We start from the raw sequence: 14,422 nt of genomic DNA on the forward strand, positions 1-14,422 counted from the left end.
CAGATGAGCATGTAGAGTTCCATTACCTGGCCTAACTAACTATCCCTACTAAGTGATATTATCTTGGAGTGACCGAAACTGCCTCTTCTTCCCGACTTTATAATATTATAAAGGCGAAAGTTTGTATGTGTATGTATGTGTGTGTATGTGTGTATGTTTGTTACTCCTTCACGCAAAAACTACTGGACGGATTTGGTTGAAATGAAGATAGATTATACCCTGGATATAACACATAGGCTACTTTTTATCCCGGAAAATCAAAGAGTTCCCGCGGGATTTTGAAAAACGTAAATCCACGCGGACGAAGTCGCGGGCATCAGCTAGTTATTAATATAGCAAAGTGCCATGACGTCATGTTCTTCATTCGTTCACATAAATAGTATACCAACTACCAGCTATGCAATGAGACGATTCCTCGTTCTTTCAAAGTTAGTAAAAATTTTAATATGGCTGTTAGAGGGGCGCCTATGAGGTGCTTGCCTAGGGCGCACTGGACATTTAATCCGCCTCTGATTGACAGGTCTGAATGTAGTGCTATCCTTTTTCGCACGGAGCAATAAGAAAGAGATATAAATATATATATTAAGAGTTTAGACCTGTCATTTTAGTTTAGCTAAGAGAGTACAACAGAATTAATCATTGAAAAGTGGCACATTGTAAATATAGTGACTTTAATGTACGTTCATTATTTTTATGTAAACTAAAGTTGTTGTAATTTATAGGTTGTATATTAAATTATATTTATATATGATTTGTTTTTATATTTAATAGTAGGTACATATTCGGTCATCACTGGCAACACGCACTGTTCGAAGACTTTGGTCTTCAAGCACTGAGGAATTTTAGACAAGACATTTCGAAGCTTCCTGAACGCTGCCCAACCGAGTTGGATTCAGTGGCTGACCTCTTTCACGAAATTGGACCTACCAACTGGATTGTGTGTCGTAGGTACTCTTCTTCTTCTTCTTCTTCGCTCTGGGCTGGTTTCCGCACTTAAACGTTTCCGTCGTAGGTACTCATACACTCACTCTTGAATGGCTGAAATTAAATGTTCCCTCTTTATCACAAACAATGGGTATTTTCCTACTTTTGAATTTGATAAATATTATTATTATTACTTTATTATAAACTATGATAAAAATAATGACGTACCTACACTGAAAAAAATATTAAAATCCAACAAAGATTTACAAAGTTACAGGCATTTTAATTTTGGAGTGGGAGGGTCTTCTATCCCTTTCTCGCAAAACGAAAATTTGTATGAAACCGCACGAGACGCATGAAAATGCTATATCGCTATCTCTGTCTAATCAGAAATATTTATAAATGCTTATAACTTTTTTATTATTTGATCGATTTAATTAGTTTTTTTCAGTTTACGTCATTATTTTTATCCTAGTTTATAATAAAGTAATAAAAAAATCGGAGTCGAATACCCAATTTTGAGTGCAGACTGCACAGCTTTCAACGATTACTGGGTAGGGCGGGACAGAAGATGGCAAACCGATAGACGTTGAGGTCTCAAGGTGCTGAAATGGCGACCTCGCACCGGAAGGCGCAGCGCTGGAAGACCTCGCAACTAGGTGGACGGACGACATCAGACGAGTCGCAGGGAGTCGCTAGATTCAGGAGGCGCAAGACTGTGGCGTGTGGAAGTCCCTACAAACGACCTATGTCCAGCAGTGGACGTCTATCGGTTGATGACAATGATGATGATGAAAATAACGTAGGCATGTATTCGTATTGAAATGTTTATTCTATTATTAATTAATTAAATAATTTATTTAGACGCGATTCAAAAGCATTTCTCTGTATACCTATTTCGCATTTAATATGGATATGTTCACTCATTGTGCACACTTTCATTTATATTGAGGCAGGTTGCTTTGTAAACTTGCAAACGCTAGCAAAAACTTAGTGCTGTTATTATAACTACCTATAGAATAGAATAGAATAGAATATGTTTTTATTCAAGTAGACTTTTTACAAGCGCTTTCGAATCGTCGGGTAGTTTTAATTTACCACTGGTTCGGAATGCCGTTCCTACCGAGAAGAACCAGTAAGAAACTGCGGTTATAGTACGCAACAGGCCGAGATGGCAATCGGGGTATGAGGCGGGGCGTTTTCCCACCCAGATTGCCATCTCGACCTGTCGCGTACTATAAACACCCAGTACCAATAACCATTTGACCTATACTTGTAGTTTAGTGATTTAGTATTTTTTAAACCCGCAATGGCACCGATTCCGTTGTCTTTCTCTAAACTAAATTTAGACTATCTGCATCCTTTTCTTTTTAACAATGCTAAAAAGGGACAGAACATGAACTTTACATTTAAATACTCTAAATTTTAGTGCACGCTACAAAAAACAGTAGGCTCGCGACTGTGCGCTAAAATCACGGGTTTTACCATTTAAAAATTAAATTTAAAACTGTCAAACTGCGTCTGTCCTTTTCATATTACATTAGCAAGAAGAGGATGCGAATACTCTAAAATTAGGTTGTGCTCAGAATCAGTACCAATGTACAGCGTGCAAAATTCGGGGTTAAACTACGCCTACGAAGCGACATTGACCCCGCGGTACTTATCTACGCAACGTTCGTCGACCTCTAGTGTCAGTCAGACGTTTTATTTGGAACTAGCTTATGCCCGCGACTTCGTCCGCGTGGACTACACAAATTTCAAACCCCTGTTTTATCCCTTATTCTAATGTATGAAACCGTGAATTTGTGGTTACATCACACAAAAAAAATTAAATTGTGGTCATGAACTAATAATCATCATGATCAACCCATCACCAGCTCACTACAGAGCACGGGTCTCCTCTCAGAGTGAGAAGGGTTTTGGCCATAGTCTACCACGCTGGCCATGTGCGGATTGGTAGACTGCGTGACTGTATAGGTGAACTAATAATAGTATTTTCAATTTTCGAAGTAAGATAATTATATCAAGTGGGGTATCATATGAAAGGTCTTCACTTGTACATTCTAAAACAGATTTTTATTTATTTTTATGCATTATGGTTTTTGATTTATCGTGCAAAACGTCGAAAAAATATGACGACGTATGGAACCCTCGGTGCGCGAGCCTGACTCGCACTTGGCAGTTTGTATTATGGTATCATAACAGTAATCATCAGTACTATCACCTGCCTTCGTTTTGCTAGCGTTCTACTTACAAGTCCTGTAGCAATGATATACTTTGCGTCATAACTTTCAAACACCATCGATAGGTACAACACGCCGGAAATATCTGCGCACCTCGCTGGAATGTACTTCCCATCGCGCTTCCACGCAGCTCGCCCGTTTTCGGCTATCCCGTACCAGTGCCAACGCGAGCGCGTTGCATGACATCACTAAGCCAGGTTCTCAGATATTTCCGACGGGTTGTACGCACAGTAGAGTGAATTTATCCGTCAGCTATAATTATAACATTTTACAACATTAATTGACACTCCATCCCAGATTATTGCATTGTTTGTTATATCACAATATACATATGTAACGATGGAATCCATGACATACTTTACACATCAAAAATAGGGATACATATTATGGTTATGAATAATATATGTCCCGGCTGTACTCACGTGTTTAGTCGACGTTAGCCCGACTAGTTTCGAACCCATCCGGGGTCCTTTTTCAAGGGAGTCAGCTGCCCACCCCAGCCACCCTCACAACGGGCTCTACGGGCAGCAGCACGTGCGGCCCGCAGTCACAACTGCGGCGCATGCGCGAACTGACTCCCTTGAAAAAGGACCCCGGATGGGTTCGAAACTAGTCGGGCTAACGTCGACTAAACACGTGAGTACAGCCGGGACAGATATTATTCATAATGGAAATCACACACGGTAGTTTAAACGCTAACATATTACGGTGCTTATTTCTCTTTACTACAAAAAAATATAATTTTCCAATAAAAACATTTTGCACTTTTAAATATATCAAGAGCCCAGTTTGACAATAAAATAAAAAAGTTAATTAGTAACAACAATTTTTTTATTAATACATAGCATCAAAATAATACAGTAAACTTAAAAAAATAATTTACTAGGGTCTTTTTAAAGTACACGAATAAATTTCTAAATGTTAGGGCGCTTTCAGACTGCCCGCCAGAACCGCGAGTTTTTTTGACACAGTTTTTATTATTATAATTTGTGTCCACGATAGTTATTGTAATCTTGTGAGATTCACATATTATTTCTGATATTGTGGTTGTGCAGAAACGTGCGAAAAAACCGTCATTCTGAAAGCACTCTAATTATAGCTCACTGCAAAAGCCAAAAATATAGAAGGCTATCCAAAGGCTTGTACAATAATTGCATGAGTAACCTATAAAGTGAGAGAGACATAATTTGTAGCAGTCCATCTCTTTCTGATACACTTATCTGTATATATTTCATCATGATGGAATTTCAAAATCTAAACCCCGGAAAAAGGACTTAATTAAAAACTTTATAAACTTTTTTATCACACTATGTAGGTATATTCAATTTACGACTTGTAGTTTTTCCCGCGAATTCGTGCGTGTGGACTACAATGTAAAATAGGAGTTTGAAATTTGTGTAGACCACGCGGAAAAAGTCGCGGGAATAAGCTAGTTAACAATAAATCAATGGTTAGAATTTCCTTACCTTTATTTTAATTAACTTTACAAGGGTTGTACACCCTTGTAAAGTCGTAACTAAAATGTCCACAGACTAAAAAACAAATCAGAGGTCCGGGAAGCCAGTGACGCGTACTACAGTGCGACACGGCTCTCTTGGCACTTGAATGACATTGACAGGGGGGCGCTGTTGGAGAACAAAGGCTTAGACTATTCAAACAAGAACAAAGAGGACACTTGACGGCACGTTAGTTCCACAGTTCGCCACGCGCCAAGATAACCTTGTCGCACTGTATAAATAAAACGTTGGAAATACAGATTAAAAATCGTACTAGCACATCACTTGTTCGACACAATTTCGATACAACGGTCCAACACTCACCCCATATATACATGTTAACATACTGTATCGATATAACACTTATCACAAATTAGATTTATCGTCCATTGTCGATATAGCCGCGATTTGTTAGACGGAGTCATCTGAAAAAAAAAAATTAAAAAGTTTTCAAAAAAAAACTTCCAACTGTGGTTTGCACTTTATTTTTTTTTAGTCTGCCACAGAGAATTCAACCTCCAGAGTACGCATATATACAAGGTTTTGTATGAAAACAAAACCGGTTTAGTGCGAGCCAGGCTCGCGCAATGAGGGTTCCGTACTACAGTCGTATTTTTTCGACATTTTGCACGATAATTCAAAAACTATGATGCATAAAAATAAATAAAAATCGGTTTTAGAATGTACAGGTGAAGACCTTTCATATGATACCCCACTTGATATAGTCACTCACTTCGAAAGTTGAAAATACTAATTATTAGTTCATGACCACAATTTAATTTTTTTTGTGTGATCTAACCCTAAATTCACGGTTTTCAGATTTTTCCCCAAATGTCAGCTGTAAGATCTACCTACCTGCCAAATTTCATGATTCTAGGTCAACGGGAAGTACCCTGTAGGTTTTTTGACAGACAGACGGACAGACAGACAGACAGACAGACAACAAAGTGATCCTATAAGGGTTCCGTTTTTCCTTTTGAGGTACGGAACCCTAAAAATCGTAAAATGTTGGCGGGGGACAGGGGCGGACGAAGTCGCGGGCATCAGCTTGTTTTTCATAAAAGCTCATAGCTGTTAATAATCTAGATTTTATCATTTTGTGTAGGTATACGTTTTAGATTAGATATCTATGTGAATATTAAGCTTAGGATATATTTTCATTCCAGCCAAATTATTATCTATGGTTATCAAAAGGGAAACATAAAATTATACGTACCATGATACCACCATTTTGTTTTCTTAGGATTTTTGTTGCACGTTTTTACATAAAAAGAATTATCTGGCGGCCGTTTCTGAAAATATACAAAAAACTTAAATGAAAACCGGCCAAGTGCGAGTCAAGCTCGCGCAACGAGGGTTCCGTACTGCAGTCGTATTTTTTAGACATTTTGCACGATAATTCAAAAACTATGATGCATAAATATAAATAAAAATATGTTTTAGAATGCACAGATGAAGACCTTTCATATAATACCCCACTTAATATAGTTACTTACTTCGAACATTGAAAATACTAATTATTAGTTCATGACCACAATTTAATTTTTTTTGTGCGATGTAACCACAAATTCACGGTTTTCAGATTTTTTCCCCAAATGTCTGCTATAAGACCTACCTACCTGCCAAATTTCATGATTCTAGGTCAACGGGAAGTACAGTACGATTCAAACTTAAATGAGTCTGCGTGAAGTTGCGAGACCCGAGTACCCGTAGTACAAGATTATACGTCTCCCCAAACCAAACCAAATTCGAGAGTCGAAATACTTCCCCGTTACAGTAAACTGGATCTTAAATGCCTTGTTTTAAAGCTCAAGTTTGTCTACACTTCTACAGCCAGCGCTCCAAGCGGAAACATTGCGAAATTAAAATCAGTGGCATTGAATATTTGACTTCAATTCAAGGCTGTTTAGGTCCATTTTACTGTAACGCGGAAGTATTTCGACTCTCGAATTTGGTTTCGTTTGGTGAGACGTAAAATCTTGTACTACGGGTACTGAACCCTAAAAACGATGAAGTATCTCACCTTTTCTTTACAGCTACTAAGCATAGAGACTATGGAGAGGCAGACGGACTGCACGGAGAGCGCGGGAGACCAGTCGTCCGTCAGTATGGAGAGGCAGATGTGGCCGTTGGAGTACACGTGGGGGTGCACCGGGATGTTATTTCCTATAAACGTCACCTGAAAAAGAGAAAATATTTTTATAGACAAACTAGCTTATGCTCGCGACTTCGTCCGCGTGGACTACAAAATTTCAAAACCCTATTTCACCCCCTTAGGAGTTGAATTTTCAAAAATCCTTTCTTAGCGGATGCCTACGTCATAATAGCTATCTGCATGCCAAATTTCAGCCCGATCCGTCCAGTAGTTTGAGCTGTGCGTTGATAGATCAGTCAGTCAGTCAGTCAGTCATTCAGTCAGTCAGTCAGTCACCTTTTCCTTTTATATATATATAGACTAGCTGATACCCGCGACTTCGTCCGCGTGAATTTAGGTTTTTTGAAATCCCGCGGGAACTCTTTGATTTTCCGGGATAAAAAGTAGCCTATGTCCTTCCCCGGGATGCCTATCTCTGTACCAAATTCCATCAAAATCGGTTGAACGGATGGGCCGTGAAAAGCTAGCAGACAGACAGACAGACACACTTTCGCATTCATAATATTAAGTATCATCATCATCATCATGATCAACCCATCGCTGGCTCACTACAGAGCACGGGTCTCCTCTAAGAGTGAGAAGGGTTTTGGCCATAGTCTACCACGCTAGCCAAGTGAGGATTGGCAGACTTCACACACCTTTGAGAACATTATGGAGAACTCTCAGGCATGCAGGTTTCCTCGCGATGTTTTCCTTCACCGTTAAAGCAAGTGATATTTTAATTACTTAAAAAAAACGCACATAACTCCGAAAAGTTAGAGGAGCGTGCCCGGGAACGAACCCCCGACCTCTGATTGGAAGGCGGACGTCCTAACCATTAGGCTACCACAGCTTCATATTAAGTATGGAAGTATGGATTTAGAAGTCCATCTGTTTTTACGTTTCACGCGGTGAACAGTGACGGATGTTAAAAGCAAAACCTGATTTTAATAAATTCATAAGAAAACAAACTGAGTACATAGCTACATACTTGAATAAATATTAATTACTTTTATAAATTAATCTAGCATTCATTTAAATTAACTGCTATGAAAATGTCAGCAAACACATTATTACTACAGATTTATCTATTTACTGACTTAAATGTTAGTCGGTGAAGAAATATTTTTTTTTATTTTTATTCAGATACAAGTTAGCCCTTGACTGCAATCTCACCTGGTGGTAAGTGATGATGCAGTCTAAGATGATAGCGGGCTAACCTGGAAGGGGTATGGCAGTTTTTATTAAACCCATACCCCTTTGGTTTCTACACGGCATCGTACCGGAACGCTAAATCGCTTGGCGGCACGGCTTTGCCGGTAGGGTGGTAACTAGCCACGGCCGAAGCCTCCCACCAGACCAGACTAGAAATTTAGAAATTATAAAATTCCAAACCCCTGCCAGGAATCGAACCCGGAACCTCCCACTATTAAGACCACAGCGCTCACCACTGCGCCAGGGAGGTCGTCAAATTATATGGTAATACAAATAGTATATTATGGGATATAAACATTGTGGGATTTTGTTTCGTCATTTTTCATGGGCTACTTCAAGTAAGGTGGCTAGTGTTATAAGTTTGAAAAGGCTTTTCACGTATTTTTAGAGTTTTTCCTCAAAAGGAAAAACGGAACCCTTATAGGATCACAGTGGCACCGATTCAGTTGTCTTTCTCTAAACTAAATTTAGAGTATCTGTATCCTTTTCTTTTTAACAATGCTAAAAAAGGACGGAACATGAACTTTACATTTAAAGACGCTAAATTTTAGTGCACGCTACTAAACAGTAGGCTCGCGACTGTGCGCTAACATCACGGGTTTTAACATCTAAAAAACTGTTTAACTATGTCTGTCCATTTCATATTACATTAGTAAGAATGTGAATACTCTAAAATTTGGTTGTGCTCAGAATCAGTACCTTTGTTGTCTGTCCGTCCGTCTGTCAAGAAAACCTATAGGGTACTTCCCGTTGACCTAGAATCATGAAATTTGGCAGGTAGGTAGGTCTTATATCAGACATTCGGGGAAAAGTCTGAAAACCGTGAATTTGTGGTTACATCAGACGAAAAAAATTAAATTGTGGTCATGAACTAATAATTAGTATTATCAATTTTCGGAGGATTTATTAACAATGTCAATTGGGGTATCATATGAAAGGTCTTCACCTGTGCATTCCAAAACATATTTTTATTTATTTTTATGCATCATAGTTTTTGAATTATCGTGCAAAATGTCGAAAAAATACGACTGTAGTACGGTGCGCGAGCCCGACTCGCACTTGACCAGTTTTTTAGCGTAGTAGCACATGCCGGATATCAGTTAGTTTCTACTGAGTCTTCATTAAAAATTGCATACATAATGTATGCAAGAGGCTATATTGAGCCTGTCTGGAATACAATATGTATATTTCATCAATTGATTTAGGATTCTTGTCTCGTCCATGACACAGTAGGTATCAATTGTAGGTTACCTAGATTCCGGTAATTAGGTTGCCAGCTGTTTAGAGTTAAACAGAAGCTCAAACAAAGGTAATGTCATTTATCTATGAACAGAAGTGGTAAGAGAGACCGATTTTTCTGTGACTTAAATCAGTTTTTTTAAATTTATAGAATAGCGCTTGGCTGCAATCAGACCTGGTGGCAAGTGATGATGCAGCCTAAGATGGAGCGCGCTTGCCTAGAAGATGCCTATTCACACTTGACGTGATAATGATATTATAATTGGAGAGGAAAACTCTGATGTTGAAGGGTGTTCCAAATCTTAGCGGTTCTAATTAGAAACGAGGAGGCAAATCGCTTCGTACGTATCTGTGGAATTTCGACTACGTAGTGTGTGCAGACCTTGGCGATGCCTTTTTTAACGCTGGGAAATGCGTTTACGCATCCCCCCCCCCCCCCCCTCTTGGAAGCCAGCCAGCTAACCAGGTAGCCAACCAACTGGAGGGAAGGTATGTGGGACTCGCCGGCCGATAGGCGAGCTAAAAAACTAAAACCCAGCGGCGCTCCTGCGCGTCGCCTGGTGACTGGGTCATGGGAACGCCGAACCAAACCACCGCGACCCAGTCAGCGACATCCGCCAAGGCGGACCCTCCACCGGGGACCCCGCTCACGAGGTCCCCACACCGCACGTCCGAGGCGCACCGACCAAGTGCGTGCGCCTCCCGACCCGGGGACCTTCGCGATGCCTTGTGGTACGATAGTAGAAAGGTGAAAGAGGAACCAGATCGAAAAGTTCTTCAGCACACTCTCGAAATATATCCTGTATAAAATTCCGATAGACTGGCAACTTTACGCTGTCTTGTTTTGAAGCCGTTTAGTTTGTGCAAAGTTAAAGTACACTCTGCAAAGTCAAAGTACTCTATGGATATCATTGATCGCAGCCTAGATCTTACCTCTGGAGAGTCGAAAGGGTATTTATTTGTGAATTTGAACTGCAATACGAACTTTTCCCCCTCGTACAGTGTGCCAGGAACACCTTCCATGTGTACTGTCCACCTGGATACACACAAAAATAAAAACATTATACAACTTAAATAGATGATACCCGCGACGTCATCTGCATGGATTTAGGTTTATAAAATTTTTGTGGGAACTCTTCGATTTTCCGGGAAAGACTTGCGAAAAGACAATTTAGCCCTTGACTGCAATCTCACCTGGTGGTAAGTGATGATGCAATCTAAGATGGATGCGGGTTAACCTGGAAGGGGTATGACTAGTTTTATTAAACCCATACCTCTTTGGTTTCTACACGGCATCGTACCGGAAAGCTCGAGCGCTTACCACTGGGCCTGGAGGTCGTCAAATGTATGTTCGGGATGCAAGCTATCTCTATACCAAAAGCCAGGAAAGAGTGTCTGTCTGTGTGTGCTAGCTTTTAACGGCCCATCCGTTTGACAGATTTTAACGATCTACACAGAGGTCGCTTGCACCTCGGGGACGGACATAGGCTACTTATTGTCTCAAAAAATCAATAAAGCAGTCTACGGTCTACTCTATAACTTTTCTCTTTAATTAGGCACCTCTTTAGTCTTCATTTAATCTTCACGAGTCCTGTTAGGCTAACATGCGCACCACGAGAAAGTTTTGTCTACGCATTTACTCGTCTTATTTGTATGAAGAAACACGAGATAATGCGTAGACAAAATTTTCTTGCGCACCACGAGAAAATTTTGTCTACGCATTTACTCGTCTTATTTGTATGAAGAAACATGAGATAATGCGTATACAAAATTTTAGTTGGTTTACCTCATACATTAATAAACAAATTCGTCATCTACTGATGAATATATTTACAACGCAACGAAAATGCGTTGCGTTTGACACGTGCGTAGCGTACCATGTGACATGTAATTAGCTGATTGGAACAATTAAGTCGATACTCAGTAGCCAAATATAACAGAGGTGTGTTATATTTGAACATACAGTGGCAATATTAGCACAAACAATATCAAAAGAGGTGTAAAGGCCAGCGCGCTATTAATAAATTGCTGATCATTCATACGACAAATATTCTGATGACGATCAGAATTATGTCGCAATACTAAAAAGGGCGATAACATAATATAAAGCTACCTACTCACTTAAGAGCGCTCTCTTCGGTAACACATGATCGTGCGTGAGAGCATGCTATAGAGCCTGCGCACACGAGGTACAGTACGCGGCAGAATATAATGTACATCGGCCTTTAGACAGACATTTCGGATTTGTAGAGCGTTGTCTTGGTCACTCATACCTATATGACGTTTTGCCGGTTCCGACGACAGAGCCAAAGCTCTACAAATCCGCTATCTCCTTCTAAAGGTCGGTGTACAATATTTTTGCCGCGTGCTGTACTTTTGTCTGCGGAGGACAAAAATCCCCGAAGCGTAGATAAAATGTTCGACGAAAACTTGCCACGGACTCAACGCCTATGGTGTGCGATCATTTGTTTGCCGGAAGTATAGTGAAGCGCATGCTATGGGGAAGTTTGTTGAAGCGCATGCTATGGGGAAGTTTAGTGAAGCGCATGCTATGGGGAAGTTTAGTGAAGCGCATGCTATGGGGAAGTTTAGTGAAGCGCATGCTATGGGGAAGTTTAGTGAAGCGCATGCTATGGGGAAGTTTATTGAAGCGCATGCAATGGGGAAGTTTATTGAAGCGCATGCTATGGGGAAGTTTATTGAAGCGCATGCTATGGGGAAGTTTATTGAAGCGCATGCTATGGGGAAGTTTATTGAAGCACATGCTATAGGGAAGTTTATTGAAGCGCATGCTATGGGGAAGTTTAGTGAAGCGCATGCTATGGGGAAGTTTAGTGAAGCGCATGCTATGGGGAAGTTTATTGAAGCGCATGCAATGGGGAAGTTTATTGAAGCGCATGCTATGGGGATGTTTATTGAAGCGCATGCTATGGGGAAGTTTATTTAAGCGCATGCTATGGGGACATTTAGTGAAGCGCATGCTATGGGGACGTTTAGTGAAGCGCATGCTATGGGGAAGTTTATTGAAGCGCATGCTATGGGGAAGTTTATTGAAGCGCATGCTATGGGGAAGTTTATTGAAGCGCATGCTATGGGGAAGTTTATTGAAGCGCATGCTATGGAAGCGAATATTGTGAGATTATGTCGTATTGTGCTTGACTTAAAGTTTAAGAAAAAGAGAACAAGAGTAGTAGTAGTACCGGGTAGTAGGTAGAAGTAGGCGGACTAAAAGTAGCTGTATGCGTTGACGCACCTCGGAACTTTAGTTCTATTTTTTGTAAAGACCCCGCTTTTGTGTGGTCCAGTCTATCAATGTCCCGAGAACTGTAACTCCTCTGGGCAGGCTATTACTGGCGGGACATACTCAATCGTGAGGTCTCCGCTTTAACCACTACTGAGCAAGGGTATCCTCCCAGACTGTTTGGTATTGTTTTTATTTTGCAAAACTAATCAATATTCTAAAATTATCTAAACATATTTCAAATAATTGAGTAAAGCAGACCTTGATATAGTTGCTTTTGCAATTTTGTAATTGTGTCTGCTAGCTTTTCACGGCCCATCCGTTCAACCGATTTTGACGAAATTTGGTACAGAGATAGCTTGCATCTTGGGGAAGGACCGGAAAATCAAAGAGTTCTATAATCATCTAGGAATAAATAATTTTGCTTTTTTTAAAAATACATAATTGGCATAGTAGGTATTGAAATCACACTAAGTATTACAAAACATCCAACATATTATTACTGTTGAGTCAGTAAAATAGTAATAGTTGAGTCCATTTAAAATGACTCTTTTTAAAACAATATTTGATGACAGCAAAGCAACATATTTGCAAACTAAGCAATGTTATTATTTTCTGAGATTGCTTAGTATGCACATATACTTTTATACTATGTATTTGTATCCCAACTAATATTTTAATTGCGAAAGTGTGTTTGTTTGTCCTTCAATCACATTATTTAAAGCGATCTCTGTACCGAATAGATGATGTCCGCGACATACAAGATGATTTATGGTTTTAAATTCCTGTGGGAACTATTTAATTTTTTGGGACTAAAAGCAGTCTGCCTGTTCCTGTGATGTAAGCTAACTTTGTACCGAACTTCATAAAAAACATATATATATGCCATGAAAATACACTTTTGCATTTATAATATTACTATGAAGAATAGACTAGCTGACGGGCTGTCTTTGCTCAGATTGAATTTCTGTAAATCTTTTCTTAAGGGTGTGAATATGGGTTGTAGAGAAAACCTACTTGCAAAATCTCAAGTTTCTAAATCAAACTGTTTAAGCTTTATGTTGATACTAGACAGTATTTATCCTTTTATAATGTTATTATTTCTCCAGTTGTTGCAAAATCACTATTACAAATAGGTTTATCGCAACTCTTACTGATTCAGGAAAAAAACATACTTAGTTACAACATACAGAACAATAAATAAACCTATCTTGTAGCAACAGGCTTCTGTGTTAGAAGATAAAAAAATAAATTACCTACTTTAACCATATAAATAAAATAAAATGTAGGTATCTACTTATGAGGCATGAGCAATCATAATATTGTTGTGATAACACTCCCAAAATTAATAATAATGTTGCATTAAATCAAGGCGCCAAAACATGTGCCTACAAGGGTTACACATAGTACAGAAAGGCAGCAAAGATAGCCGATCTATTCAGCATTTTTTTCTAGAATACCCGATCGCATGATAAATAAAATAAGGTCACTCACAGTGTCAGATTTTGGCTGGCCTGGTCTCCGTCTACCGTTACACCCGGTGGAGGTTCTTTCATTAACGACATCAGTTCTTTCTGTAAACGTCGCTGCAACATACAAATTAAACACTTACCAACACCCTCTCAAGATTTTTCGTATACAAACCAATTTTTTAACACAACAAAAGAAATCTTGACATAAAATCTCATAAGAAAACTGTCATAATAGTTCGGTTATGTTTACACTAAAACTGGATAATCTGGCTTGAGTTCGAGGACAATGATTGCGGAAGTATTAAGTCTATTTTAAATTGAATTAATACGTAAAAATGAGTGTGAATCATAATATTTTTAAATAACTTTACTAACCTCCGACGGGGACATAGCCGCCATTGTACAAATTTAGACGTTTAATGTTACCATTTTATTTTCATGTTTTGCATTGGCTTGAT

The 14,422-nt window shown here is 39.3% G+C and overlaps 2 protein-coding genes across 3 annotated transcripts in view; one reads left to right on the forward strand and one right to left on the reverse strand.

Moving 5' to 3' along the window:
• Positions 1-14,422, forward strand: part of LOC117988377 (sperm-associated antigen 7 homolog) — a 396,860-nt gene that overhangs the window by 76,783 nt on the left and 305,655 nt on the right. The window lies entirely within an intron of this gene.
• On the reverse strand, positions 1,738-14,411 carry LOC117988383 (ubiquitin-conjugating enzyme E2 W-like). 2 transcript variants are annotated; one of them, XR_011237525.1, is made up of 7 exons: positions 14,340-14,411; positions 13,987-14,078; positions 10,185-10,287; positions 6,687-6,842; positions 5,880-5,955; positions 4,668-5,088; positions 1,738-4,633 (listed from the first exon to the last, which is right to left on the reverse strand). XR_011237525.1 is itself a non-coding variant. In XM_034975515.2 (6 exons), the coding sequence occupies exons 1-6, from the start codon at positions 14,361-14,363 to the stop codon at positions 5,075-5,077; spliced, it is 465 nt and encodes a 154-aa protein (XP_034831406.1). In that variant the 5' UTR covers positions 14,364-14,411; the 3' UTR covers positions 1,738-5,074. The 2 variants fall into 2 exon arrangements, 1 of the variants encoding a protein (XP_034831406.1); XM_034975515.2 differs by having other exon boundaries at positions 1,738-5,088.

This window comes from Maniola hyperantus, chromosome 14, assembly GCF_902806685.2.
Source record: "Maniola hyperantus chromosome 14, iAphHyp1.2, whole genome shotgun sequence".
NCBI classification, from domain to species: Eukaryota; Metazoa; Arthropoda; class Insecta; order Lepidoptera; family Nymphalidae; genus Maniola; species Maniola hyperantus.

Bases quoted from the DNA above. Each gene is read 5' to 3' on its own strand.
- LOC117988383 (XM_034975515.2), bottom strand. From the start codon at position 14,363: ATGGCGGCTATGTCCCCGTCGGAG. The intron at 14,079-14,339 runs GTTAGTAAAGTT...TGTATGTTGCAG, and splicing joins CGGCTATGTCCCCGTCGGAG to CGACGTTTACAGAAAGAACT. The intron at 5,956-6,686 runs GTGAGATACTTC...GTATATTTTCAG, and splicing joins TTAGTAGCTGTAAAGAAAAG to AAACGGCCGCCAGATAATTC.